This window comes from Ciconia boyciana, chromosome 18, assembly GCF_034638445.1.
Source record: "Ciconia boyciana chromosome 18, ASM3463844v1, whole genome shotgun sequence".
NCBI classification, from domain to species: domain Eukaryota; kingdom Metazoa; phylum Chordata; class Aves; order Ciconiiformes; family Ciconiidae; genus Ciconia; species Ciconia boyciana.
Window position 1 is genome coordinate 9,105,723 of NC_132951.1, and position 27,574 is coordinate 9,133,296.

The following is a 27,574-nucleotide window of genomic DNA, read 5'->3' on the forward strand; positions in this document are numbered from 1 at the left end:
ACAGCCTGCGTCTGCTCTGCGGGGACGGCTGAGGCTGGGCTGAGGCAGAGACAGACACGGGCGGATTTTTCAACCGAGCCACCTTAGGATACTGACTGCTTTGGATTTGTCTACCACAGTCCCTGTATACCCCACCCTGGACCTCGTACCCCTCCCCAGCTGCCAGCCCCAGCCCCCCGCACCACTGCCAGGCAGAGCCTTCCCTGCGGGGGTCCGGGGATGAGCTGTTCCCGGTGATGTGGAAGTGCCCTTCCCCAGCTGAGGTGGGTTGGGGTAAAACATTGACCTTGGCAGTGGCAGACCCTTGAAGGGTGCATGCCCCTGCCTGTGTGCACCTTGGCTGGGTGGCTGGTGCTGCGTGGCAGGAGGTGGTCCTGGGTGGAGACGACCCATGTTGGCTTTGGGCCACTTGTGCTCCGCAGGCCACTGTAATGCCAAGATCCTGGCTTTGCTAACGGAGCAGATCTTTGTGGAGGGAGCACTGCGTACACACGAGCAGGCTGCTCTGCTCCCAGGGCTGGCTCGAGCTTTCCAGGCGTTGCACAGGGTAGCTGAACCTGTAGAGGTCCGTGGTGCTCAGCTTGCCAACGTGATGCATGATGATGGGAAGAATGGCTTTAATGATTAAGTCATGTGCTGTGTATCTCTTCAACGACCATGGTTTTAAAGTGATCACACTTCACCTGACCGTGCCTTGCCTGTCATCTGGGTGTCTCTGCTGACATACGATCTCTCACCACGCTCCCTTTCCATGCTGGGGTGCTTTCCTGCTGCCTGTTCTGCTGCAGCGGCCGGGTGGGGGCTATACGTCCCTCCTCAGGTAAAAGCACCCCGTTCAATAGTGGGTGCTGCCCTGCAGCTGAAGGCAGAGCTGTCACCCAGCCAGGGGGTCTGTGTGTGTTCACTGCACTCAGGTTGCTCCTGGGCCGGGTGGCTGGGGTTCTCCCCTTGCTCTTACGATCGATCTCCTTTCTTCTCCCTTGAAAAATAACAGTTAAATGTCGGACGCATCCTGTCCTTCCCTGGGAAGCTACTGCTCCCAGCTGCGATGCTCTGGCCGCAGAGGGTTTTGCCCTCTGTACCCTCTGGGTGCTGGGAGCTCCTTCTTGCTGCAGCACCCTCAGCAGAGCGGTCACCTCCACGGGGACTGCTGCGTGCGCCAGGGAGGAGAGAGGAGGCTTCCCTCCACCCTGCCTTTTTGGGTCGTGACACTTTGAGGCAAAATCCCTCTATTTCACACCCATGCACTCAAGCCTGTTGGCAGAGCTGTGCCCCCAGCAGCGCTTACCTCTGTGGGCTTGCTGGGGCGAGGGCACTGGGGTGGGTGCGATGCCTCCTCGGGAGGTGGAGATCCTGCTTTTGGGGCTCCGTACAGCAGCATGGGGGCTGTGCAAAAATGTAGCTGCTCCCTCCTGCCTGTGAAGGAGGCAGTGGGAGCCCCGCTTTCCCCGAGCTGGCCGGAGGATGTGGGGAGGGTGATGGCTTTGCCCTGGCCGCTGAGCAAAGCGTTGGCCCCAGGTTGCGTTCGCTCACCTCCTGCCACAGCTCCGTCCCCTCAGCTCGGCCATGTTTCCCTTAGCAAAACTCGTAGTGTGGGTTTTTTTCTTTCCTTTTTAAATGGCCACTTGTCACTTTTTTTTCATGCTCTTCCTCCTTGGCATGCAGGTTGGCGGGGGGAGGGAGCCTTCAGCCAAGCTCTCCATCACATGTCCCTTGTTTTTTGTGTGTTATTTTTTCCCCACCGCTGCCCTTGCCAAGGGAAGGACATTGTATAGCCGCTGAGACTGGCAGGGCCTGTGACGCTGCCTGCCAATAGCCTCGATGTCTGAAAAGGCTTAGGAAATCCGAGCTCTAAATTAGCTCCCAAATCATCTTCTTCCCTTTCTCTGGTTAGAGTGCCCTGCGGAGCAAGCCCGAGCTCCCCTTTGGTCGCCGGGCTCCCTGGCGAGCGGCTGGCTTTGCAGCAGTGCTGGGGGGCTTTGCCTGGAGAGCGCGGTGTGACGGTCCCATGGGGATACCAGGAAGATCCACGGCACGGCATGGCTTAAGGCAAGCTGGAGCACCCCGGGGAGAGGTGGGGGGCAAATTTCTGGCATCCCTCCTCCCAGCCTTTGCCGCCCCGTCCCCCTGCCCGGTTCCCTCCCTGTATAACGGCTTCGCAGTGCTCGCTTGGCAAGCGCGTTGGGGTTCTCAGCTGCGGTGCCGGAGAGAGTGGGAGGGGAAGCGCGGAGCTGATGGATGGCTGCCAAAAGCCTCCCCGGGGAGGCGGGAGGCCCAGCCTGTGCTTGCCCCGAGGATGCTGCCAAGAGCGGCCAAGGTCATGGAGTTGCCGGCAGAGCACACGGCCGGGACATCTGGGGCCAGATGAAGCTGGAGCAGGGGAGCAGGAGGCGTGCTGGCTGCATATCTGGTAGAGGATGGGACAACCTGTGCCGTGTCCAGCTGTTCCCTCCCAGCACCATGTTTCTGCCCTTGCCAGGTCAGTCAATGAAGGCAGCGGCTGCTGCTGCTGCGCTGTGAGATGGCAGCAGCTCTGCGTCCCCGTGCTCTGCGTTAGCAGGATGTCTGCAGGGTAACTTTCTTCCCGGGCCCCTTGGTGAGAGGTGGTTTTGCAGCAGCTGAGCCTGGGGAGCCGCTCTGCTCGGCAGTGCCGCTGTGTTTCGCCATGGCCGTGTCATGGGGCTTCGTCTTTTGCTTCTGCTTTCTCCTTGCTTCAGACAGAAATGGAAAGGGCTCAGCTTTGCCGTCTCTCCTGGAAATTCAGGCTTCAGCTCTGCAAATGCCTGGTGGTTCAGAACCCCTACTGGCACTCCAGCCTTCACCACCGAATACAAATTGTTCTTTAAATGTCTCCAGCAGCTCTCTGTAGGTAGCTTTTGGTGCTCAAGTGCTGCAAACAGAGCACAGGTATCGCATCCGATATGCTCTCCTAACCCCAAGCCATCCCAGAAAGGGCTCCTGCACCTTGTGCTTTGGGGCTCTCGGCATCCCACCTGGCTTTGCCTGTGGGCGAGGAAGGCAATCCTTCTCCGGAGAGCTGAGCATCACCGGGGCATGGTGCTGTGGCTCAGCGAGGGAGGAGGCAAGGCTGGGCTGCTGCCGCGAGCATCACTGCCTCCCCGGGCCCTTGGAGGTGGCACGTTTGTGGGAGAGAGCGTGAGCTCTGCAGAGCAGCCTCGGGCATTGAAGTCTGCCCGCTTCATCCTAGTGGTGGATACCTTGGGAAATAGCAGAGGAAAATTCCACTTCTAGAGGCTTGTAACTTGGTTTTTGTATTATTTTTTTCAGAAGGCTCTGTCAAGCTCCTGCTCTCTCTCCCCCTCCCTGTGCTATGCAGCCAGCTCTGAAGCAGAAGTGATATTTTCTGCCAATGCAATGATTAGCCTTTCTGCTAATGACCCAAGAACAGTGTCCAAAATAAATGAGCCCAACCTGCTCATCTTATTAGCCAAATGATTGCAAAGAAAGAGGAAATATCTGCAAAAACCGCTTAGGCAGCTGGAATTTGGAAGCGTGGTGGAGTCGTTGCTGGAAGTACGGAGAGGAGCCATATGTCTTCAAAAACCTGGTCCTCTCCCGGAGCAGGGAGAGCCAGCCCCTGTGTTATAAGGGGGGGGTCTGCTCGCCCCCTGCTCCCCCTCTTGCGAGGTGACCCTGAGGGGCTGGACCTGTGGCTGTCCCCAAGCTCTGCTGGTTCCTGGGGCTGAGAAGCTGGGGATGGGCAGATATTTCTCCTCCTGTCCTTCATGTCTGGTTTGTGGCTTCCCATGTCCTTTAGGTGCAGGCAGCAGCGCTGGGATGTTGCTCAGGGGAGCAGCTAATGCGGTAACCGGTACTAAGTCATCTTATGTCCTTCAGGCTCTTCCCAATGCACTTGGCAAAGTCGTGGAGCATCCTCGTTTCACATGGGGAGGGGTGAGGAGAAAAAAAGGAAGAGGCGTAGAGGCGCAGGGGGGGTTCTGCAGAGAAGGGAGGTGAAAAGGTGCTCCTGTGTGCAAGCCCTGTCTCGTGGATCATGGTGATGCTCGAGTAAAACGAGAGCTCACCTCAGGAAGGGATTTTAGGCTCTGTGTAAATGGGCGAGAGAAACGGGGCTGCATGCAGGAGAAGGGGTACGGCACGTGGAGGCGTGAATATGCGGAGAAGCTGGAGGGCTGGGTGCAACAACCCCCCAGATTTTGGAAACAGCTTGACCTTCTCTGGGGGCGACCTTGATTTGAAAGGTGGGTTGTCTCCCTGGTTGCCGCTCATGCGTCCTGGTAGGTCTCTTGCTAGCTGAAAGGTGTGACCCCGGCGCGAGGCTCTGCCGGGGATGACAGTGCTGTGACCGTCCCGGAGAAGGGCTGTGGGCGCTGTGGCTCGAGGCTGAGATGAGTCCTGAATGCATAACCCCGTAGCCTTGAAGCTGTATCACATCAGAGGATGCGTGCGAGTCTCACTTCTTGTTTGATAGCAGAGAAAAACGCCCTTGTTCCTCTTGTCCCCTCGAGCCAGGGAGACCTGGCTCACGATGCACAAGGCCCTAAAAATTGCTGAGGAGGAGGAAGTCATCCTCCTTCCAGCACCTGGCGTGCATGCCATATGCTTCCCTGACCTTCTCCGCAGCACAGCCGACGCAAGCGCCCGCGCGCCTGCTCGCTTGTTCAGCATCGCAGCTTGCGGGCTGGTGCCGTGGGCCGCTCCCGGGGTCCCACCAGCCCCTCGGCATCGCGGGTCTGGGCGTCCCATCGGGATTCTTCAGCAGGCAAATATGTAGACCTGACGTATGACCAAAAGCACTTCATGCGTATTATATGGCTCTGTGTGTGTATATATATGAAATATAAACTTCATATATATACGTATATATATTTTTTACTGAGCTGGGATCTGAAGGGTGTAACGTATAGAAATAGGAACCATGACTTCTTTGTTTTTTAATTTAACTGCATTCATATATAGCTAGTTCTTTGCTCTTTTCCATTTTACACAAACTTAAATTGTGCCTTGGATTTCTTTCTTCCTTTCCTAATTGGTGGGGGAAGTGCTAATTGTGTGTTTTTGTTCTGAGAAGTTTCAGGTTTAAATGATTATCTGTGCTGGAAAACATCCTGACAGCGCAAATATTGAAAACTCGAACATGAAGTGGATGAGCAAATGACCCTTTGCTATCTTTGTACCTGTCTGTGTCTTTCACCGCACTGAACCTCCCTGGAAAGCACCTTCGATCCCTGGGGTTTGGATGCTGGTGAGACGTGGGTGCGAGTGGAAGCTTCACCTGCACGCCCCAGGCTGCACAAGTGTAGCCGTGTGCTTTGTGAAGCGTTGGCTCGTGCTAATTTTTCATCGTCATTGCTTAAACGAGTTTTTCAGGTTAATGCTGAAGTGGTTTTGCTTTGGAGGGTGTGGCGTTTTGTGACTGCAGGGTGGTTTTTTTTGCGTGGGGAGTTGGTTGTTCAGTACCCCAAACCTCCCACACATGCCTACCCTGTCGATGGCACTGGCATCAGTTGGGCTACTGCCTTCTCAAGGGTTTTGTGGGATAAGCATTACTTTTCCATAGGCTCTCTGGAGTGGAAGGGATTTGGAGACATCGTTAAATCCATCTCTCTGCCCCTGGGCAGGATCAATAACCCTTTGTCGCTGGTGATGGATGTTTCTCTATCCTGTTCTTCAAGACTTCCCCGTCCCCCCAGGCGGTTGTTTCAGCCTGCGCTATCTGACGCAGATTTGGGTTTGGACTGTGGCTGACCCGAGGAGGAGCAGCCTTACAAACCCCACCAAATCACGCTTCCCTTCCAGCTGCCTTCAGCCCAACTTTGCAACAGCCTAATATTTCAAATAACTTTTACAATGTTTGGACTGATTTAAATAAGCAGGTGGTTTGAAGTGATTGATGGAAATCCTTTTCCTGTAAATGTTTTGCTCTGAGGATTTAGCTTCAAGTATCTTGCTCCCGGTAGAGAGCAGGAACGCAGGCTGGCGTCCTCCTCTTGCCCTGGCGCTGCACACGGCTCCTCGGCCAGAGGCTGAAGGCACACGTGCATGTGGAGGACAACTATCTGCTTTTTAAGAAGAGGGGTCTACGCGCTTGTATTTTTCTTTCCAAGGTGTCCCTTGAAAAATGGGACATACCCCAGCTTTACGTAGCCACCTCCATGCCTCTTGCTCCAGCAGCCGGTCCCTGGAGGGACCGGGACGTTTGGTGCCTGAGGCAGGGGCGGTGGAGAGCTGCAGCGATTGCCGAGGCCCTCTGCTCTGGGCTTCCAGTCCCCAGGGCTCCTCTTTGATCTGTGCAAGACACGTTCAGCATCTGGTTTTAAAACAGACCCCCCTGACCGGCTTGTGTGAGGGCACCTGGTCTTAGATAAGTAACCAAGCTGCTCTTCTGTAGTCCCCAGCACAGATCTGTCCTTGGATTTATGGATTTATCCTTGTCCTGCTCCCACAAAACAGGGGCGGGGCTGTTCCTGAGTTGCCGAAAGGAACCCTGACCCCCCGGCTGCCCTCCCTGTGCCTGGGCGAGCAGAAAGCAGTGAACTTTGGAAGCCCTTTGGGCAAGGGGTGACTCCCAGCAGCCTCCTGGGTGTGCTGTTACTCTTCCTCCCACGGGACCTCCGGTGCATAGGAAGGTCCCTGTGATGGATAGCGTGGTATCACGGTGCCTGGCAGCCCTAGCCAGGAGTAAGGGCTCTCTTGGGGTTGCGGTAGAAGCTGCTGTCCCCTTGCCCTGAGCTGGTACTCATGGGTGGTGGCAGGTCACCATAAAGCGGGGAGAACTGCTGTGTGTGGGGCAGAGAGAGGGTGCAATGAAGCATTTGGGTTACTGAGCTCTGCGTGTTAACAGCCAGAGTTGACACTCGGTGTCGTTCTGCTGATGCATGGGTCAGCTTGCCCTGGGGAAGCCCAGAAAGTGTTCCCAGCATGGTGGGGTGGTCACCAAGGAGAAGAGTAGAAAGCTGAAGCCCAGTGCAGGTTCTTGACCCTCTTGTGGGGCTGTTAGTCTTGCTGTTTTCATCCATGCACGTTTGCAGCTTGTGAGCGTTGTGGGGTCCCTTGGTCCCTGCTAGTGCCACGTGTCCCCTCTCTGGTGTAAGGGTGGAAACAGCTTTGTGGCACAGGGTAACTGTTCGTGGCAGAAGTTAATGATCGAGTTATTGGCAGGGGAGGATCCTTCGAGCTCACTTGCACTGTTAAAGAGCATCACTGAGATGTGTGAGGAGGAAAACAAGGGTGGAAATGAGGAGTCGTGGGAAACTATCTTCAGATCCCCTAAACCTCGAGATCCCGTTCTGGCAAGACCCATCTGTGGGGGTCACGCAGTGCTGTGGCTCGGGGCCCTGCAGCAAATCTCCCTGGAGCAGCCCCACCTGCTGCTGACCCCTCCAGCCCTCCTCTTTGGGGTTGCACCCACTCTTTAAATACCCCAAGGAGGTATTTACCCCCCCCCTTGCAGACTGGCCTTGTTTCACAGCGAGCACTTACGGGCCAGGCAGGGCCGCAGTTGCCGAGTGTGTAACTTCACTCACCCGGTGCTCTTGGGACAGGCTTTTCCTCGCCTCGTGCGATCCAGAGCTATCACATTAAATTGCCTGCTGCAATTGCTTGGCCGTCACATAGATTTTTATCTTGAGTGTCCTTCGGAAAGGGAGCCCTGAGCTGTCGCTGGGAATGTTAAAGCAATAAATGCGTTTTGCACCTGGTGATGGGAAGGCGCAGCTTTAGGGCTTGTGACAGTCTGCAGCCTTTGCTGCCCACACCGGCTGTGTGCGGGCAGCTCTGCCTCTTCTCCGGAGGGCTGACCATCCCAGGGGCGTGGGAGGGGACCAGTACGTCTGATTTGGCATGGCCAAGCTCTGCTGGTGGCCGGAGGTGGCTCAGGTCCTTGGCTGTGCCCCGGGATGAGTTAGGGAGAGGGGCTATGGTGGAAGCAGGACTTGGCAGGGCAGAGGCAAGAGTGTGCTGCCGCTTGAAACGGGCATACAGGAGAGAGAGCAGAGCCCTGGGCCTTGTTTTCTTAATTGTTTTCTTGCATGTGGTGACTCTGGCCCCATTTGGGCTCCTGAGGTCCTGTTTGCATGCTGGAGCCTGTCCCAGCCCTCTGCTGAGGCTGCCAGGAGAGAAGAACTTGTTTTGAAAACTCCTTTGTGGAAAATGTTTGCCTGCCTTGGGGAGAGGGTTTCCTCCGTTTGGCAGGGCAGTTCTGGCTGTCCCTTCCATGGCATCTCAGATCCTGGGCTTGGGTGTGTGGACTAGTCCTGCGGAGTCATCTGCTGCCCCTGGAAAATCTCCGCTGGTGTGGAAAGCCTGGCCACAAAACCCCAGGGAAGGCCGGAATGGGGCTGTGCAGCAGGAGGGACTGGAGGAGGACCATATCTCCTTGACCGCAAACGAAGCTCTTGGAGAACGGCATCCCGGCGTAGGGTGCTGTTGCTTGGGGTGGTGGCTAGCAAAGAGTTAAGCAGCTTCCTTGTCCTCTTGGGTACCGGTCTGCTGCAGTGGCATGTGGAGCACTGATTTCACCAGGTCTTGCCTTCAGGTGCTCTCCAACCATGGACTGGAAGGTTGCCTTCACCTCAGTGTTTTGCACATTGACTGGGTGTCCTGAGGTCCCTGAGCTGGGGGCTTGGACAAGGACCACACAGGCATGGACCAGAAAGGTTGAACCAAATTTCCGGTGCTCTGTCTATACAACATGCTAGGGATGATGTTCTTTTTTTGGCTTCCTTTGTCCTGTGGGAAATTACTCTTTTGCGATGAAAGCCTGAAAGGAGGTCGGATGCTGAGGACATCCGCTGAGTGCCTGGGGACCAAGAGGTTCTTTTTGTTTGGAGTAAGGGAAGGATTAGAAAGACAGAGGAGCCCATGCAGATCTGCACTGCCTCTCAAATGGATGCTTCTCTCTACCCGGAGGCTTTTGCCTTGCCTCGCTGCCCGCCTTCACCTTGCCACCCAGGCAAGCTTTTCTGGGAACATATGGCTGTATCTTCATCTCCCATTCATGCTTTCCCCTCAGGCAAAGCTGTTTCTTCTGCAGGAGGCCAGGCCTCCTCTGAAGATAGGAGCATTGCATGGGCTGGGCTTAATTTAGATTAGCTGCGCACTTGTGAACTCGGCCCAGCCGGCAGGACGGGCAGCGCATCGGGGTGAGCTGCAATTGAGCTGAAGCTGGGCGGGAGGTGGTTTTCTTGCCTCCCAGAAGCTAAAAACAAACTGTTGGGGGGTGCATGTTCATCGGCGGGGGGGAGAAAATCAAAGCTCAGTATCCGCCGCCTGCACCAGGCGCAGCAAATAGGGAGTGGAGAGGTGCTTTGTGAGCTGGAGGGTGTGGGTAGAAGGGCTTTATTAGCTCCATTTGAAATATTTCGTCTTGATTCCTATTTAGCTGTGGAATCTAACTTTATTTTAGCTTTAAATTTAGATTTTCAAAACAGGCCTGTCAAATTAGTAAAAGGAAATTTGATTAGAAAATGGCAGCAGGATTGAGATCTTTGTTTTTCTCCGTGCGCGATTTGGCTCGGAGATCGCTCTTAACCAAAAATACCCTATTGGAAAGTGGTTTTAGCTCATCAACGCTTTCCAACTGGGGAAAAAAAAGAGCAGAGCTGGAAAATTCCTGCCACTGGCTCCTCAGCCAGTGGCCGCCCCTCGGCAGGGACCTGAGGGTTGGGCTGTAGTGGTTTTGGGGATGACTTGGGGACTGGAGGGAGCAAGGAACGCAGAAGAGGGAGGGATGGCTTTGTGCCTTCCCCTGTCCTCTCCTGCTTGCTGCTGTCCCCGCGTCCGGGTTCAACTGTTTGAACTGGCTGAGGACACCGGTGGCCAAGCCTCAGCGTGGCTCCGGGAGCTGCCCATCCCGTGCCTGGGTTAGCGGGGAACGCTTAAATCAGGGCCGTTTTGAGGTGGAGGTGCAAAGCTCTCCCCTGCCCATTAATCCCGGCGTCTTGGTGCGTCTGCCATCCATACCTGGGCCAGGCTGGGTGGGAGACCATCCCAGAGGGCAGGAGTCGAGGGGGAAAGATGAGGGAATTAATTAAACGGTGGGGTTAAACACTGGCTAGTAACAGCCATGGAGGGAGCTGCCATGCCCAGTGCCCAGGGCTGCCCCGCAGACCCTTCCTGGGGGGGGTGAAGGAGGTCGGGGGGGGGGGGGGCAGCTCCCATTGCACAGAGCTCTGTTTGAAGCCTGTTTGCATTAATGAGTTACTGCTCGTCAGCTGAACACCCAGCTGCTATGGCTGGGGTTGGCCCTAACGAACCCCCGCTGGTGTCAGTCGGTGGGGGGGCCCAGTGCCGCAGAGCTTGTGCCACGATCGATGCTGCTGTGGGGGGCAGAGGGCCGGGAGGGGGAAACTGGAGGTCAGGCTGGCTCCAAAGCAGCCATCCTTGCCCAGTCCCTGCCTGCTGCCGGGGACGGTGCCGCCTGCGTCGGTGGTTGAATTCGCTCCGCGATTACTCACAGATGCTGCAATTACACTGGCGACGCTGTGTCAAAAACCTCGCGGCGGCATTGGCGTGTGCGCGGGGACGGGAGGGGGTTATTAGCCTGTTATTATCCATTTACCCAGATATCCTGGCTAATCAGCTTTCAGATGGGGAGAATTAATTGGTTTCGTTTGGAGCACCAGGCATGTTTAATTGAAATGAATTCTTTCCCATTTCCAAATGGGCACTTTCTCAGCCACTGTTCACAGGGAGTGGGGGGGGCGCAGTGTTCCCATCGCAGACCCTCACGGCACAGTGCAACTGGGCTGCAGTGAACCGGCTGTAATAGCAGTGCCCTTCAATCTTCTCTCCATCTGGGAAGGAGCTCTCATTTCTTCACGCACGCACCCTGATCAGACGCACTCCAAACCCTTTGCTTATAGCAAGGCTGGGGAGTGCCAGTCCCAAACTGTCTCAGTCCCTCAAAGCGTATAAAGCAGTGTGTACCGGGGAGCTTGGCAGGTCATCTTGGTGGCGTGCATCGCTGTGATGCTTGGTGCTTTCTGTGGGCAAGAGGTGCAGCTGGGGGGTTGGAGTCAGGAGATGAGGGTCCCCAGGGCTGGTGGGCCTGTGCAGGATGCTCAGGGCTGTTGCTTCAGGATAACCAAGGGATCAAGCCCAGCCAACGTGGGTTTAGGAAAGGCAGGTCCTGCTCGACCAACCTGATCTCCTTCTACGACAAGGTGACCCGCCTAGTGGATGAGGGGAAGGCTGTGGATGTTGTCTATCTAGACTTCAGTAAAGCCCTTGACACGGTTTCCCACAGCATTCTCCTGGAGAAACTGCCTGCTCATGGCTTGGACGGGTGTACTCTTCACTGGGTAAAGAACTGGCTGGATGGCCGGGCCCAAAGAGTGGTGGTGAATGGAGTTTACTCCAGTTGGTGGCCGGTCACAAGCAGTGTCCCCAGGGCTCTGTGTTGGGGCCAGTCCTGTTTAATATCTTTATCAATGATCTGGATGAAGGGATCGAGTGCACCCTCAGTAAGTTTGCAGATGACACCAAGTTGTGCAGGAGTGTTGATCTGCTTGAGGGGAGGAAGGCTCTGCAGAGGGACCTGGACAGGCTGGATCGATGGGCCGAGGTCAATTGTATGAGAGTCAACAAGGCTCAGTGCTGGGTCCTGCACTTGGGCCACAGCAACCCCATGCAACGCTACAGGCTTGGGGAAGAGTGGCTGGAAAGCTGCCTGGCAGAGAAGGACCTGGGGGTGTTGGTTGACAGCCGGCTGAATATGAGCCAGCAGTGTGCCCAGGTGGCCAAGGCGGCCAATGGCATCCTGGCTTGTATCAGAAATAGTGTGGCCAGCAGGACTAGGGCAGTGATCGTGCCCTGTACTCGGCACTGGTGAGGCCGCACCTCGAATGCTGTGTTCAGTGTTGGGCCCCTCACTCCAAGAGAGACATTGAGGGGCTGGAGCGTGTCCAGAGAAGGGCAATGGAGCTGGAGAAGGGTCTGGAGCACAAGGCTGATGGGGAGCGGCTGAGGGACCTGGGGTTGTTCAGCCTGGAGAAAAGGAGGCTGAGGGGAGACCTCATCGCTCTCTACAGCTACCTGAAAGGAGGCTGTAGAGAGGTGGGGATCGGTCTCTTCTCCCAGGTAACAAGTGACAGGACAAGAGGAAATGGCCTCAAGTTGCACCAGGGGAGGTTTAGACTGGATATTAGGAAATGTTACTTCACTGAAAGGGTTGTCAAGCATTGGAACAGGCTGCCCAGGGCAGTGGTTGAGTCCCCATCCCTGGAGGGATTTAAAAGCCGTTTGGATGAGGTGCTTAGGGACATGGGGTAGTGGTGGTCTTGGCAGTGCTAGGTTAACGGTTGGACTCGATGATCTTAAAGGTCTTTTCCAACCTATACGATTCTGTGATTCTGTGAAACTGTGTGCCTGGAATAAAACCACTCTATACCCCTGCTGCTGCTTACCCTGCTCCAGGTCTCACCCTGGCTTTGCTGCAGCACCAGGCAGGCTGCTGAGCTGGCCACACGGGAGGAGATGTCCATGCTGGGTGGGCCCAGAATCAGGGAGCCAAGCAGCACCCTGCAGCCCTAGCAGAGGTGGCAGCTGGTGACCCGTCCTGCAGGGGATGGCATCGATCCTGCCTGTGAGGATGCAGGGAGAGAAAATCCAGCACCCTGATGTGTGTGTGTGTGGCACTGAGCAAGCCCACCAGCTCCCCCAAACCCTTCTTGCCCCTCTGAGCCATTGCTGCTGCCCTCTTCCTGCTCTGGTGCCAGCTTCTGTTAATTAAAGATCTATCTCCTCTTTGCAAGAGCATGGTTGTAATTAGAGCTGGGTGCAAGGACTGCTTCTCGCTTTGTGAGAGTACAAGCGAAAGCTCATGGCTCTGCAAAGGTCCCTTTGGACAGCAGGGATGCAGCTCTGAGCCCTGCCCCGGAGGGGGCTGCACCTGGGTGGTCCCCAGGGCGTCCCTTCAGGTCTGTTCTTTCAAGCCTTGCTCTAGCAAGGGTGCGGGTTAGCTTGGTGGTCGACTCAGAAATAGTCACAGGCTTTAAATTCAAGCTGTTGAGGAGGGCCGGAACTGGACTGCCCCAGATCACTGGTCCTTCCTCCAAATGCCCAGGTAAATGTCCTTTTGGAAGTGCCACCATCTTGGTACCTGTCCAGAGTCTCCCTCCTGTAGCGTACTACAGGGGAGAGGTGTAGGTAGGAGCCCTGGCTGCTTCTTCCTTTGCTCTGCTCCCATCATCTTTGATGTCCTGTATCCATACAGAAAGAGAGGGACTTGAATTGCAGGTGCCTTGAGCCGCAAGTGCTTTGGGATGGGGACTCTCCCCTGGGCGTGCAGAGCTCTCCAGAGCTGAAGCTGCTCTGGCTGCGCCCTGGGGATGCAAAGGGCCCCTTGGCAGATGCAAACTCGGCTTTTCCCCCGGCCCGGCCCGGCAGCGGGATGCCCTGCGCTCCCCGCTTGTGGCTCTGTCTCCCTGGCAAGGAGATCACTGGCCTCGTCCCCTTCAAAGTGCAGTTGAAAACAAGTGAGCAAAACAAAGCTGGTGCGTTCCCGTTCTTTTATATTTTTGGCTTTCGATCAATACAGCAAGAGGCTGGGTGAACGAGTAGCAGGGTTTTGGCGAGACGCCTTAGCATGGTCTGACGTGCCACGGAACAAAAAGGTTTCTGTGGGCCTGCGGGTGCATAAGCAATGAATGTGGGAGATGTACGGCAGGAAAACTCCTGTCCCCGTGGATTTCCTCTTCCACTGTGCCGAGCCCCGAGGTCGTTTGGAGGCATCACACCGAGGGCTGGGTAAAGGGAACTCTGCGTTCTTGGGCAAGAAGACAAAAAAGCCTTGAAACACCTGGTAAATCTTATGTATGTGCAAAGTCTGGGTGAAGTTAATGGGAGTTAAGTGCGTGGTTAAGTGCTGTACTTAACTGGGCTCTTAATAACCCGGTGGGAATAGCTGTGGTGTGTTTGGAAAGGGGAAGATTTGTGGACTTGCTGAGCTTTTTGATCTTTTCTTTAAATCAAAGTCTCTGATCTGCTTGCTCTGTGATGCACGGGGCGGGGGGGGGATCGGTGCATTTCTCAACTTGCGTATGTGCAAATTGATAAACTCCTTTATCTTTTCCTGGTGTGCAATGCCCCAGGTACCAGTGGAGGTTCTTCTCCAGGGTGTGGGGGGCTGCGGCAAGTGCTATATAGACACGTGCGCGGAGCTTTTATCCCTGTTATCGTGTTTGCATACCGTCCCTCTGCCCCTGGAAAGCAGTGGTTTTTGTTGCTGCTTTTCAGAAAGATGTTCGTTATGCTGAAATATTTTCACTTTAAATATGGTAAGGCAGGGTTTTTTTACACAGTAGGCTGAATCGTTCCCAAAGCAGCTGCCAGCTCTGGGCTCAGTAATAGACCTTTAAAAAAAACCAACCCCACCACCAACAAAAAGAGCTCTTTCCCTCCTTTCCTGTGTGCGCAATAGTACCTTCCCATCAGCTCCTTGCTCCATAAATTGTTTTGAGATGCCCATAAATAAACTCTAAACTCCTTTTCCCGTCTCACCTGTCTTTGCTCCACGCAGTGTATGGAGGAGTGTGGCAGTGTGCACCAACGTAGAGAAGACCTGGCCCATCAACGGGGCTCGGAGGTGTTGGGCTACTCCAAGAAGTCCCCGTTCCTTAAAGCTGTGGTGAATTTTTCTCTGTGTTTTGCCAACTTTTCTGGACAACTGTCCAAGGTCTGGCAGCCCCCAGAAGCTGGCTGGTTAATTGAGCAGAAAGGATGTTGTACCGTGTCACTCACCAGCACTTGGAAGCTGGAGGCACCATGTGAATTGTGTTCATGTTCCCTCATCCGGAGATGTGCATCTCTTATTAGATTAATTTTTTTCTAATGTATGCAGAATATACAGTGGGAACAGCATTAATTCGCACTAATGGTTGTGAGATCCACTGAGAATTAACTGCATTTTTTGTAAATTAGTGAGGAAGCGGATAAACACAATTATTAAAAAAACAAGAAAGGTACTTTTGCAACAGCAGTACGTGTTACTCATTTATCTGACAAGTGTTTTTTACTTTTAATTATATTTCATCGTTTGCTAGCAAATGCTCTGCTGGTAGATATTGTAATAATCCTAGTAATTTGAGACCTCGCTTTAGCATTTGTTAAACCTTTGTTTGGAAGGGCTATACCGCAGTGGCTGTGATTTCGGGGGGCCCCGTGGCCACTCGGGCCTCCTCCTGGAGACCCCAGCTGATGCCTGGGTGCTGCAGAGACAGGCTGTGTACACACGTTCTGGGAGATGCTCTTGTGCACTTGCTGTCCAAACAAAGCAGATAAACATGGGGCGGGAGCAAAGGTAGGACCTGCGCCGCGTTTTGTGAGCGGTGGAGATGCTGAGGTTTGTGGGTGGTCATCCGGAGGGTCTGACATCAACCTGGGGTTGAGGCAAAGGCTCCTAAAAGATGTGCAGCTTCTCTGAGTTTTATCCCTTTTTTAAATTATCGAGTTTAGCTGTATCCCTCCTTCATCGTGCCACCTCTGCGCACCTTTTGCTGTGACTAATGCTAGTGCTGCTCTGTCCGTAGGGGCCAGCTGACCAGCAGGTTGGCTTCTCCATCAGATGCTAAAATGAATATTCTGCATTTTTTTCTGGAGGAGGAGGCACCAGCTCAGGCAGGAGCTGTGGAGGTGTTTGTGGCCTTGGATGGGCAGTGGATGAAGCATGAACGTGATAAAAGTGGCTCCAGAAAAACAGAGCGGTGTGGCTTGGCCAGCACAGCCACGCACATCGTGCTGGATGCTCTGGCGTTGGATGGGGCACCTGCACGGGCAGAGCTTAGTCCACAGCTCAGGGCAGAAAAGTCTGGAAAAACCCCATGAGATGTCCCTGTAGGCAGCACTGTCTGTCCCTGAAACAGGAGGAGTGAAGTGCAGAGCAAGGTGGGTTCGGGCTCCTGTGGGACCGGCTGTCCCTGCCTGGGGGTGCGTGGGTACAAGGTGCAGATCTGGAGGTCTGTGGAAGGGTCTGATTAAGAGGGTCCTCCAAGTGACCATCTCTGCTCTAAGAGGGGAAGCTCTGGAGGGAGTAGAGGTCGGGCAGGGATGTGCTCCCCACTAGCATCAGGCAAAGCAGGTATGGTCAAGCTGCTCTTACTGGTGATTTCAGTGAAATCAAGCTGAAACTGAGCCTTGGAGAGCTTCATTGCTCTTCTCTTTCATATGGGAAGGTATTAGGGCCACAGACAGTCACTTTGGTCCTCCTCCTTGATATTGGGTGGATTCCCATTTGCCCTTCCCCTGGCAGAGCCTGCCTTTGCTGGGATGCGACTGCAGAGCAGCTCCGCCGGCTCTTGGGATGCTCCTCGCCTGAGCCGGGTCCCTGCGGGCAGTTGGGGTTTGGGCTCTGGTCTGAAGACGGTGCAGAGAGGGACGTTGTATGGGTGGTGGCTCTGCACTCGCCGGTTTTGAGGGACTTGCCTTTAGCCCCGTGTTTAATTGCAAAGTGCTTTGTGTGTTGGCACAACCCTGGGCGCTCTCAACCTGCAACGTGTGGCAGCCCTCGCTCGCGAGACCTCTCGTGTCTGAGAGACTTACAGCAGATGTGGTGACTTTTTTATTTAAAAGCAAGATTGGTTGTTCTTAACTCAACTGGATTTTTCCTCCCCTTTTGGAATATGGCTAAAATGCAATTCAGGTACCGGGTGTAAATGAGCCAAGCTAGAGACACGTGGAGGTGTCTCTAGCAGGCTCGGCGGGGAGGAGGGATGGGGCTCGGTAACTGAAACTCCTTGGGGGGCGGGGGGGGAGCTTTTGTTTTTGTCTCAGCTTTGCGCTCAGCCAGCCTGCCCGCATTAGGGAAACATGAGAGCGAACGCATGAGACCTTATGAATTTTAAAATCTTTTCTCTCTGAGGGCAAGCTCCGGGTTAGCGGGTCAGCTGATTTAGGTGAACCGTTTAGCGCGTATTAAAATCACAATTTATGCAATCTGCGCTCTGGCTTTAAAAACAGCTAGCAATCAGGTGCTTAATAAAATCACCTCCAGCCCTTCCCTTTCAGTTCACTGCAAATAAATGCCTTTTTTACATCATAAAAATGGATTAGGAGTCATTTTGAATTGTTATCCTAGCAAGATGTGCAGCTCGGGATATGCAGGCATGTTCGGTGTGATTGAGGTTTGTGTATTTTGGTGCTTGCATACAGCCGGTGCCTGGGAGACCATTCAAATAAACATTTACTGGAACATCACATCGCATGTCTGAACGGCGCAGAAAGGCTGATTGGCAGGTTCGCTCCTTCTTTTTGTTTCCATTCTTGGATGAAACAGCAAAACAAAATTCAGCGTGGCTTAAAAAAAAATAAAATTATATGGAAATGTGACTTTTTGTCTGACTCGTTATTTTTTTTTTAATGCAGAAGAGTCAGAGATTTTAAAGTTATGGTTCCCACAGCAACTGTAACTCTCATCTCTTGTGCATGTGTTATACTTTGCAGGACTGTATATGCTATTAAATTTATGCCTGATGCGTGTATGTACGGCATGGCAAACAGAGCAGCCGCGTATGACGGATCTGCATGGGCCTAATGGAGCAATCCTATGGGAACCCTTCCCTTTAAACCTCTGGGCCAGATCCTGCACTCCTTTGCACCAGTATAAGCCCTTTTGGAGAGGGTGGTTCATAGGTGCTCTTAGCTCTTGGCAGGGTTAGGTGACACGGTTGTGCTTACAACAACAACAGAAGACAGTGCCCCATCATCGCTGGAGCTTGGTGGTGATGTAAGAGCCATGGAAAGGGGGGCGGGGGGGAAAGATGTAATACAGTTCTCTTCGGGCCACAATTCAAGCGGCCATCCCTGCTCAGCAAAGCGCCGAGGCGTGTGCTTTAGTCTCATGGACTGTAATGGGAATTAAACACATATTTAAAGTTAAGCGTGTGGTTAAGTACCTTGGTGAAGCGGTGCTCGAATGGGGATTTGAAGCGTACAGGGAGAAAATGTTGTATTTTTTAGTAGATTTGCCTTAAGTCATTGCTGTCTTTTATGGAGAGGTGAGGTCGAGGTGTTTTGAGCTCAGGACTGGATCCAGATCTTTTTGGAGTTTTTTTTTTTTTTTTAATCCCAGTGTTCATCTCTTCCTCGCTAGCCTTTGTGCTAGCTTGCTGCCTGTCCTTGCTCTCCTCCTCATGCTCTGCCTCAGTTTCCCTGACTGATGCTCACCTGCCCGTGGGCTCATTTGCTGACCCGCGCAGCACGTGGGTTACGTGCTGTCAGAGGGCGGTTCTGATTCATGGGCAGGGGTGGGCAACACATGCTCCAGACAGAAGCTGCCTGCTGTCAGGAAGGGCAGCTGGAGGAGAAGGGAGATGGCAGGACCCCCATAAGCCCGAGACGTGCCAGCACTGCTCCACATTCGGGGCAGGTGACCTCCAGTGACCAAGGTGTCCCAGCTTTCCTGAGAGCATCACGCTTCTTGCGGTTGTGTTTCTTCTTGAGTGGTCCTCACTGCAATTCAGGCTCACAACTTCTGGTGCCATCCACAGTGGATGCAGGAAGAGAGTAAGCGTCCTTCCATCCTTGGTGTACGCTGTCACTTCCCTTCTGCTGGCAGAGGCTGTGTGAGGACCGAGCAGGCTTGGTCAGGTCTGTGTCTGTGGGAGCATCTCCCAAGACAGGACCCAGTGCTTTCCCCAACGCCAGGTGCTGCTGCTCCATTTCTGTCTGTGAGCCCTGCTTTCCTTGTGTAGCGGATGTGGCTGCTTCTTGCAAAGCCTGTTTCCCGAAGCCCTGTTTCTCTCCTGTCCTCTCCCTCTTTGCATGCTTTTGGTTGGCTCTGATAACCCTTCCCAGCCCTCCCGTACGAGGTGCGTTAGTGGATGGGGTGATCTGGGACCTCTTTCTTCTACCTATCTCCTCTTACCACAAAGCTGAAGGGATGTCAGTATTTCTGAGACCTTTTCCTGCCCTTTTAGACTTGGTTGCAATGGGTCAGTGTGTACGGACATGAGAGGGCGAGGACAGAGAAGGCAGACAGAGGTGCCGTGGGTGCAGAAACCTTGATTCTGCAGGAAAGAGCCAAAACTCCCCTGTTACAGGGACGACAGCCGGAGGCTGGGTTACCCCCGCTCTAGGGAGGAGCACGCTGTATAACGTCCTTTCCCCTGCCCTGCTCTTTCTCTAAAGCTGGAGGGATCGAGTGCCGTCTGTGGGTATGTCCTGCACCCCGGGAGGGTGAGGAAGGGGCAGGGTGCAGAGGAGGCCATAATAACTGGCAGCGTGCAGGAGAGGGAAGACTGAGATGTCTGCAGAGATCAGCCTTATTTTTCATCGTTGCTGATCTGAAAGAAGGTGCAAACAGCATGTTAATTAAGATTTGCAGAAGAAATATTTAAATTGGGAGGTGCAGCAAAGAGAGAAAGAGCAATAAGGCAAAGGAGTCCTAGGGAGAAGCTGGTGTGGTGCAGAGGTTTGTTCGGGAAAGGGAAGAAGCAGATGCCATGCAACCCAACACGTTCCATGCGGTATTTTTCTTCCAAAGTTGCCCTGAGCGAAGCTTGGTTGGGGTGTGGGTGCAGGGGTCCTGGTGCTGGGTCTGGCCTGGCAAAGGGACCTGCTGGCGGAGCTGGGAGGGAGAGGATGGACGGACCTGGGGCTGCCCCGCGCCAGCCTGGGCACCGCGGCCATCCTCTCTGAGTTTGGCTGCAGCAGGGGGTTTGGCCGAGAGGACTGGTTGCCAGTTAACAGACACTGTTATAACAGTGTCTAACATGGATGATCCCAGCTCTGGCTGTGGTTCACTCTGGGGCATGGCCTCGGAGGGTCTGTGCCCGGGAACAAGCCTCTGCCTGGTGAAACGGCATTTATAGGGTCTCCATGCTGCTGTTCGCCATCACTTTTAGTTAAATTAATTAGAAATCTGTTAGCTCAAATTACAGCATGACTAAAACCTAATGCAAATGTTTGCTACACCTGCTCATTGAGCACTGCTTTATTACAGCCCTCAGCAATGGCACAGATGAACCGGGAGAGGTTTGTGTGCCGAGCCGCGGAGGTCCGAGGTTTGGTCCTTGCTGGTGGCATCTCCCCTTTGGGCTGTGTTAGGTGGACGTGCCTTACCTGCCAGCTTGTGTCCACCGGCCAGTGGTGCTTTCTGCGTCTGGGTCGACCTGGGCGGGGATGAAATGTTTGGAAGAGAGATAAGATGCTCTAGAGCTGAATGCTGTGACTCACGAAGAAACGCGGGGAGGACAAAATTGGGGGATTGAAAGACCAGAAGAGACTGTGGGGTCATCTGCTCTGCTCTCCAGTGCTACACAGGGCACAAGAATTCCCTGAAGCCTTTATTTCTCATTTGAAATAAAGTATAAGTTTTCTAAAAGCATCCAGGCTTGATTTAAAAAATAAATAATAAAAAAAATTTGACAGTGATGGATAATCCACTACAACCCTTGGTAAATTGTTCTAGTGTTTAATTACCTTCATGGCCAAAAAGGAAAGAAAGGAAAAAGTACACAGTGTGAAGAGCTGAGGATTGTGTGGTTATCACCGATACCTGTTTGCTTACCGTGGCTCGCCCGCTGGGGCCACGCAGGGTGACGTGATGCTCCGGCGTCAGGGTCCTGCTCGCCCCAGCTCTCTGAAGCTGCAGGGTGCAACGGGGGGGTCTTTGTGCAGGGTTCGAGCTGGGCGGAGCCCGACTGTCCCGCGGGACTGTCCTTGGAGCGATGCCCTGGGCTGTGAGAGCCCCGTTTCACCCAGCAGCAGGTAGTTTGCAATGGGGCTGGTTGTCAGCACGATGTGGGATAATAATTGGTTTTCGATGTTGTGTGGGAGCAATAGTGGCTTCAAAGTTAGAAAAATAAATAGGGATATTTTCCCCCCAGGGCAAAAGTTTGTATCAGTGTTCAGAGGAAGCAGCAGAAGGGGGTTAACGCCGGGCTGAACGTTACGCTGATTTGCACTGATTTTTCTTTGACCCGCAGAAGGGATGCTTTGGCGTAGCAGGTCTGCTCAGCCCAAACCGTGTTCTCCTCCAGCCTGGGACCTTCTTCTGTGACTTCAGCCCCTTCTGGTGTGGCGGCTGGCAGGCCGTCAGGGCTTGCTTTCGTAACGGCTGGGCTGCATCGCTGCGGTTGCGCTGTGTTTGACTGCAAACTGCAGGGCGGGAGGACTCCTGCGGGGAGCCATGCCAAGTCCACCCCGCTGCGGGGAGCAGAGCTGACTGAGGAGCCCGGGCAGGGCTGGGAAAGGCCAGAGCCTGTTGCAAGAAAGAATTTTCCAGACCCCAGCGGAGCAGCAGGAATCCCTCAGCTTTCACTGCTTTGGTAGAGAAGGGTGGTGGCTTGCGCTTGAAGAAGCACGTGTATCCTCTGGCTGCTCAGAAATTGTTCAGCATCTCGGACAGATGCCCAAACAGTGGTCGCCCTCCAGGTCAGCAGCTTGGCAGCCTTCGTAATTTATATGAGCGTCCAACCTCTTGGGCTTTGAGGTGGCTTCTTCCATCGGTTTTCCTTCAGTGCTTCAAATACGTCCCAGCCTTGCTGCTTTCCAGCTTCAGCTGCGGTTTGCTTCCGTGCCACGATCCAATGCTCACACGTGCAGGTTGTCCCCACCAGCCCTCTTCTCCCCCGTCCTCCTCCTCCTATCCCTCCTCCTCTCCTGTGGGTCTCAGCAACGCTCCGGTGCCCGGAGGCTCCCGCTCGGCCGGCACGGGGCACGCAGGAGTGCGGCGGGAAGGACATTACGCGGGAGAATATGCATGTTCACAGCTCAGAGGATTAAAGGCCCGTGTTCTTATCACTGCAGAACAGAGTATTATAAATCCAGCCTTAGAATACCAAATCCCTGCGCGGCTCGGCCATTGTTTGGGAATATTAAAAAGCTCGGAGACAGAAATAATCAGTTTCCGAATGACACATTGTCAAATAAAACATTTCTCATATTATCCCTTCCTTCCCCTTTCTCTCTCCCGCTCCCTCAGTTGGATAATTTAACATGAAAAATAGATTAAAATGAGGCTGGCTTGAATGCTTCCTAAGTTTGAGACTCTTTTTTTTTTTTTTTTTTTTCCTTCTTCTCCTTTTTCCCCCCCCTTTTCCCCAGGAAGCTCTCCCGGCGTGCGCGGCGTGGTTAAACAAGCAGCTGCCGGCGCAGGGTCAGGGATGAAAGGAGCGTGTCGAAACTGAGCAGCCTGCGATGAGCCCATGCGTGCTCACCCAAGGGGCTGGCACGGGCACCCCCAGCCTTTCCCAGGCAGAGGGGGCCGGTGTCTCGGTGGCCGGCAGAGCCCAGCTCTCCGGCTCATCCCCAAAGGGTGCGGGAGCTGTGGCCAGGCTGGGCTGGGAGCCCTTGGCTTCCTTGAGCTGACCCTGTCGTTCCCAAGCCGGGGGTTGGAAAGGCACACTAATAACCTCTGTGCCTTTACCCCTTTTTGTAATATCTCCCAAGCAGGAGATCTTTAACGTGCTGACAGGTTTATCTGCTCCAAGCTGTTTCCTGAGACAGATGTGAGGTGAGCCCAGCCAGGCAGATGCACGGCCCCAGCACTGCTGTGGGTGCCCGGACCCCTTCTGTGGGTCCAGCTGGCAAAGCTGCTCCTTGTGCAGGGCTTTCTCGGTCACTTTGGCCTTTTCTGAGCATCTAGGTTGTCTCCAGTTGTGCTTTTCCAGAGAGGGCAAGTACCTGTGGGCATGGAGTGCTCTGCCCTGCAGCCACTTTGCAGTTGCAGACAGTACCCAGGCACGAGCAACGTCCAGCCAGGCGGCTTCAGGGCTTGGCGGCAAGGCCTTGGAGAAGGCTTTTCCCGGTAGTCACGTCCATGAGTGGTGTTCTGAAACCCTGCTGTACCGTGAGAGCCCTGGCTTTGCTGGAAGGATGCCGACGCACAAGCCAGACCTGATTTTGCAGCGTGGTTTGTTGTGTTGAGGTTTGTGGCCCTGCTGTGTTCTTGTCACCAGGTCTCCTTTTTGGAGAGTCTGGTGTGCCGTGGTTTCTCTCCTGCAAAGCGGGCTTCCAAGGAAATGGCCCCGATGGGGTGCCGAGGGGTGCGGGTGGCTCACGCCAGGGGTGCTCTGGGCTCTCCGTGCGTCAGGTGCAGTGCAGACCCGAGGAAACACATCTCTGCTCTTCCAGGTTGAGGTGTCCATGCTGTTTCTTGCTTCTGAGCGTGGAAGGCCAGGTGGGATCCTCATCCCACTGGTCTTTCAGGTGCTCCGGTACTACAGGGCATGAACCTGGTTGGCTCAGCGAGCCCGGCCCTTCTCTGAGACAGAGATCCCCGAGCATCTCCTGGATGCTAAACCACCTTTCCTCATGGCGCATGTCACCTAAATTAGGGAAATCAAGCTGAGCAATGTCCTCCTGAATCCCTGAGGCCTTCTCCCATTAGTGCCAATTTGGGGGAAGAGCTGGGGGGGTCCTGCTGGGAGATGCTGGGCTGGGCTCCTCTCTGCGGCAGGTCGTGGTGCCGGGTGGCCCAGGGAAGCGTCTTTCCTCTGCTCCCGATGCCTCTCCCCCAGCTAACTCATCCTGTGGGCTGCAGTTTTGAATGCCGCCTCATGACAGCTGATCCTGTTTGCGAGTCAGAGCCGCGCTCTGGGTACAGCACGGTGCTTTGTATCGAATGCAGGTGAAATATGTGAACGTCTCTGCTTTGTTTTTGCACGGTCTGTAAAGTTTTGGGCCGTGGCATCCCCTGTGCCAAAGAAACACCTGCCCTGCCCTGGCTGTTCACGTCGCGCTGCAAAGCCCCGATTGCTCACGCCGCTCCTGATTTACATGCCCTGCTTTGCTTGTCTGCCACGGGATAAAATTGCTCCGATGCTGTGGCGATTAAGAGGCTGGAAGCTGGCGCAGGCGCGGCTCCTGCCTGCGCGGGGCTGAGCGGCTGTGGCTGAATTTAAACTCCAGAGCAGCCAGAGGCAGGGCTAGCTCCCTTCGGCGTTTCCTAGCCCAGCTCCCTTGGGAGGAGAGGCCGCTTCCATGAACATCTAGATATTTAGGTAGTTTATTTTTTTTTTTGGTAAAGATACTTTTTTTTTTTATGTTAACGTAGATGGGAGCCGTATTGAATAGAATCTGGAGGTGGGGGAAGAGGAGAGCTTTGTAGAGAATGTCTTGGTCTGGAATATGTTGTGCTGTGCCCCCAGGTCTGCAGCTGAAGTCTCGTTGAAGCCATAGGCAAATCACAACCAGAAATGACGGAGCTGGGGTAACCGTGCCCTGGGGAGCGGCGGTTGCGTGGTGCCATTTGTCGCACCATTGTGTACGTGAAATGTTGTGTGTCTCTGCTGAGGCTTTACTGCTTCCGTGTCGGTGGCTGGGTTGTTTTAATGAGGTTTTTTTCTCCTATGTGATGGGACGCAATTGTCTCCTTTCCCATCTCCCCATGTAGGGCAGGAGGGGGAGCTTGCCCACCTCAGCCCCTGTGCGTGTGGGTGGGCTCGGGGGCCTGCGGGGAGCCAAGGGGTGCGTGGTAAGAACAAAGTCCTTGGGAGAGCAGGCAAAATAACTTGGGCAGAGCTGAGCTGGGGGTGTCACTCTGCTGTCCTTGGCCAAAGGCCACCTCCGGTGCCCTGCTGCTCCTGCCTGTGACATCCCGTCCCAGAGGTGGCTGCTCCATGAACCCACCCATGTGCAGTTCATGGAGCGTGGATGCAAAGGTGCTCTGAGGGTGGAAGAGGAGAGGGTCCACGGATGTTGGCCGCAGCATCTCCTGACCCCTCCCTGTGCTCCGTGCATCTCCTGACCCGTCCCTGCGCCCCGAACATCTCCTGACCCGTGCCCTTTGCTCTCCTCTGCAGGGTGGGCTGATCGCGCTGCTCCTGCTCCTCTTGGTCTTCACGGTGGCTCTGTACGCCCAGCGGCGCTGGCACAAGCGCCGCCGTATCCCGCAGAAGAGCGCCAGCACGGAGGCCACCCACGAGATCCACTACATCCCCTCGGTGCTGCTGGGCCCCCAGGCCCGCGAGAGCTTCCGCAACTCGCGCCTCCAGGCCCACAACTCAGTCATTGGGGTGCCCATCCGTGAGACCCCAATCCTGGATGACTATGAGGACGAGGAGGAGGAGGAGACCCCGCGGCGGGCAGAGCCCAGCACCAGGGAGGATGAGTTTGGCAGCCAGGTGACACGGACGCTGGAGAGCCTGGGCCGGGGCGGGGAGGAGAAGCCTGACTACGAAAAGAAAGGTTTGTGGCTTTTCTCTCTCCTCTTTCCCTCTCCCCATCCCCTGCCGGGGGGTCTGTCCTGTGCGGTGTCACCTAGAGAGGATGGCTCATCCATATATAGCCCCTGTGGCTGGTGCTTGGCTCTCCAGGCTTTGGTCCTTAGCTGTCATCTACAAGCCGGTTTGCAGACCTTGTCCTGAAGCTGCCCTTCCTGAGAGGGGAATCGCCTTTGGATGGTGCTGGGGAAACTGAGGCACAGTAGCTGTAAGCCCTCAGCTGTCATTGCCAGCCCAAGGATCAGGTGCCCTGATCTCGCAACACTCCCTGACTGTGCTTTGCTGGTGGTTCAGGTGCCATAGGAGCGTGTGAGCTGTGTGCTTGGGAGCTCCGTGGAGATGCGGATTCATAGGATTTGACCCGTCTCCTTTGGCACATCCTCTTCCAAAACCAGCCTCCCGTTTCCAGCATGAGCCTGTGCGGCGTGGTGAGATGGGAAGCTGATCGCTCTGCTTTCAGGCTTGGTGGTGTATCTGGTCCTAGCAGTGGCAGAGACCGCTGTGAATCCCCCGGCGGGTTAGGGGATGCCTGGCTGGAGGAGCAGAGCTGGCATTTCCCCAGGGAGGGGAATTGCTCTTTTGCCAAGGGCTTGAGCAGCACCGTGCACGGGGCAGCGCAGAGGAGTCATTCCTGCTGCTCCAGCAGCGCTGGAACTCCTGTCTCCTCAACGGGACGGGAATGCTGGGATTCATACCGACTTCTTGCCATGAGTGAGTGCACGTGGGCATCATTCAGGCCAGACTTCACTCTCTGGGTGGCAGAAATGTTCATTGCCTTGCTGTTGAGTAGGTCATCAGTTCTAGCGAGCGAACGTGTCGGTGCGCTGGGGCTCCGCCAGCCTGCTGAGCCTTGATGCTCCTCAGAGCTGCTCCGTAAAGCTGTGGTTTCCACCAGCGGCAAAACATCTCCTGTGCTTTATTCCCTGAGCAATCAGACAAACGATCCTGTAGTCACCCACAAAGTCATCAGGGCTGTAGATTTAAGGCAAGCACATGGGAGCCCAGTGTGGAGTTGGAAATGGCAGATCAGAAAACTCTCATTACGGGAAGAAGCGCCGAGCTGAATCCGTGTGGATCTGACGGACGGACACAGAACCTGAATGTGAACCGATTTCCACCCATGGTGTTTGCCCCTATTATAGATGGGGGGCAATGGCACGGCAGGTAGCGTTATATAGCATGTGCATGGCAGGTACAGTGTTATATAGCATCTGTAGGTCAGATTAGAAAGAAGCCTACGCAATTCTATGTGTGGGTTCTGTCTGCTGGCCCTTGTAGTACCTGCCTGTCCCGATGGTGCCGACTGTGCTTGTAGGGTATAATATGGGATGACGTTGCTGTTATAAAGTATAAATCCCCTGGTAGCAGCTGCAGGGAGCTGGGCAGCGAGAGCTGGGCTGGGCTGCCCGTTCCTGAGCAGGTGAGGTGCTGCAGATGCTTTGTGCCTTCCCTGGGGTGGGGATGCTGGGCCGGGATTTGGAGGAGCTAAGGTCCCTTTGGGGTTCTCCCTCCCCAAAGCTCTACCCAGCTCAGAAAGAAAGGAGTGGTGGGATCCCTCTGGGTAAAGCGGTCCAACATCGGCACAGCGAGTAGCCGAAGGCTGGATACAATAGGACAGACAGACAGGGTCCTCTGCAGTCGCAGCGCACATGGTTGCACCCGTTGCTGGCTGTACCAGGTATGGAGGAGCAGAGGTGAGCCCATACAGACGGGGCTTGGCAGCGCTCCTGCGGGCTGAGCAGCTGGGGAGGCACCTGACCTGCTATCAGCCTGTACGGCTTCTCCTGGGAGAGGAGGAGAGCGCAAACCACGGGTGATGGGCGCTGGTGGCGTCTCTTACTGCACTACTGGAGGGCATTCAGGAGCTCTAGGAGGAGGCCAGTGTGAGAGCCTATATAAAGCTAGTCTAGACTGGCTGCTCCTTGTTTAGTTGTTCTCTTAACTAAAAATAAAACTCGTGCTGCCGAGCCATGCGGTTCTGCTCTCTGCACTTGGAGAACCGTCACCGAGAGGGCCGGGCAGGGTCTGGGTGCTGCCCCCCTGCCTGTGCGCAGGGACAGAGGGACCATGGGCTGCACGGGTGCAACTGCACGACTCGGGGATGTTTCTCCTGGGCGAAGAGCAGCACTTTCCCCTGAGTGTTTTGGCTAATGCACACTTGATTGCCTGCATTTTTAAAGTCTGTCTCTCAGAAGCTGCAACACCCACCTCTGCTTATTGAAATGTCATTAGAAGCCATTTAATATTGTTCCCCTGCAATGCACAGTAAAATGCATTTGAATAAACAAAAGCAAAGTACATCAGTGCTAATTGCTGAGTGACTCCAGCAGAAGCGAGGAAGGGATGTGCCAGCTCCCTCTGTGCAGGGAGGGGACTCTTGGGGTGACGCTGGACTGTCCTTCCCTTCTTCCCGTGAGCGTGTGGGATCC

At 54.6% G+C, this 27,574-nt stretch overlaps 1 protein-coding gene across 1 annotated transcript in view; it reads left to right on the forward strand.

Annotated features, from left to right (window-relative positions):
• ASTN2 (astrotactin 2) overlaps positions 1–27,574 on the forward strand; it is a 365,413-nt gene that overhangs the window by 69,838 nt on the left and 268,001 nt on the right. Inside the window, exon 3 of the mRNA XM_072883508.1 lies at positions 24,726–25,110. Within this exon, the coding sequence (XP_072739609.1) occupies positions 24,726–25,110 (385 nt within the window). The remainder of the gene's footprint in view (positions 1–24,725; positions 25,111–27,574) is intronic.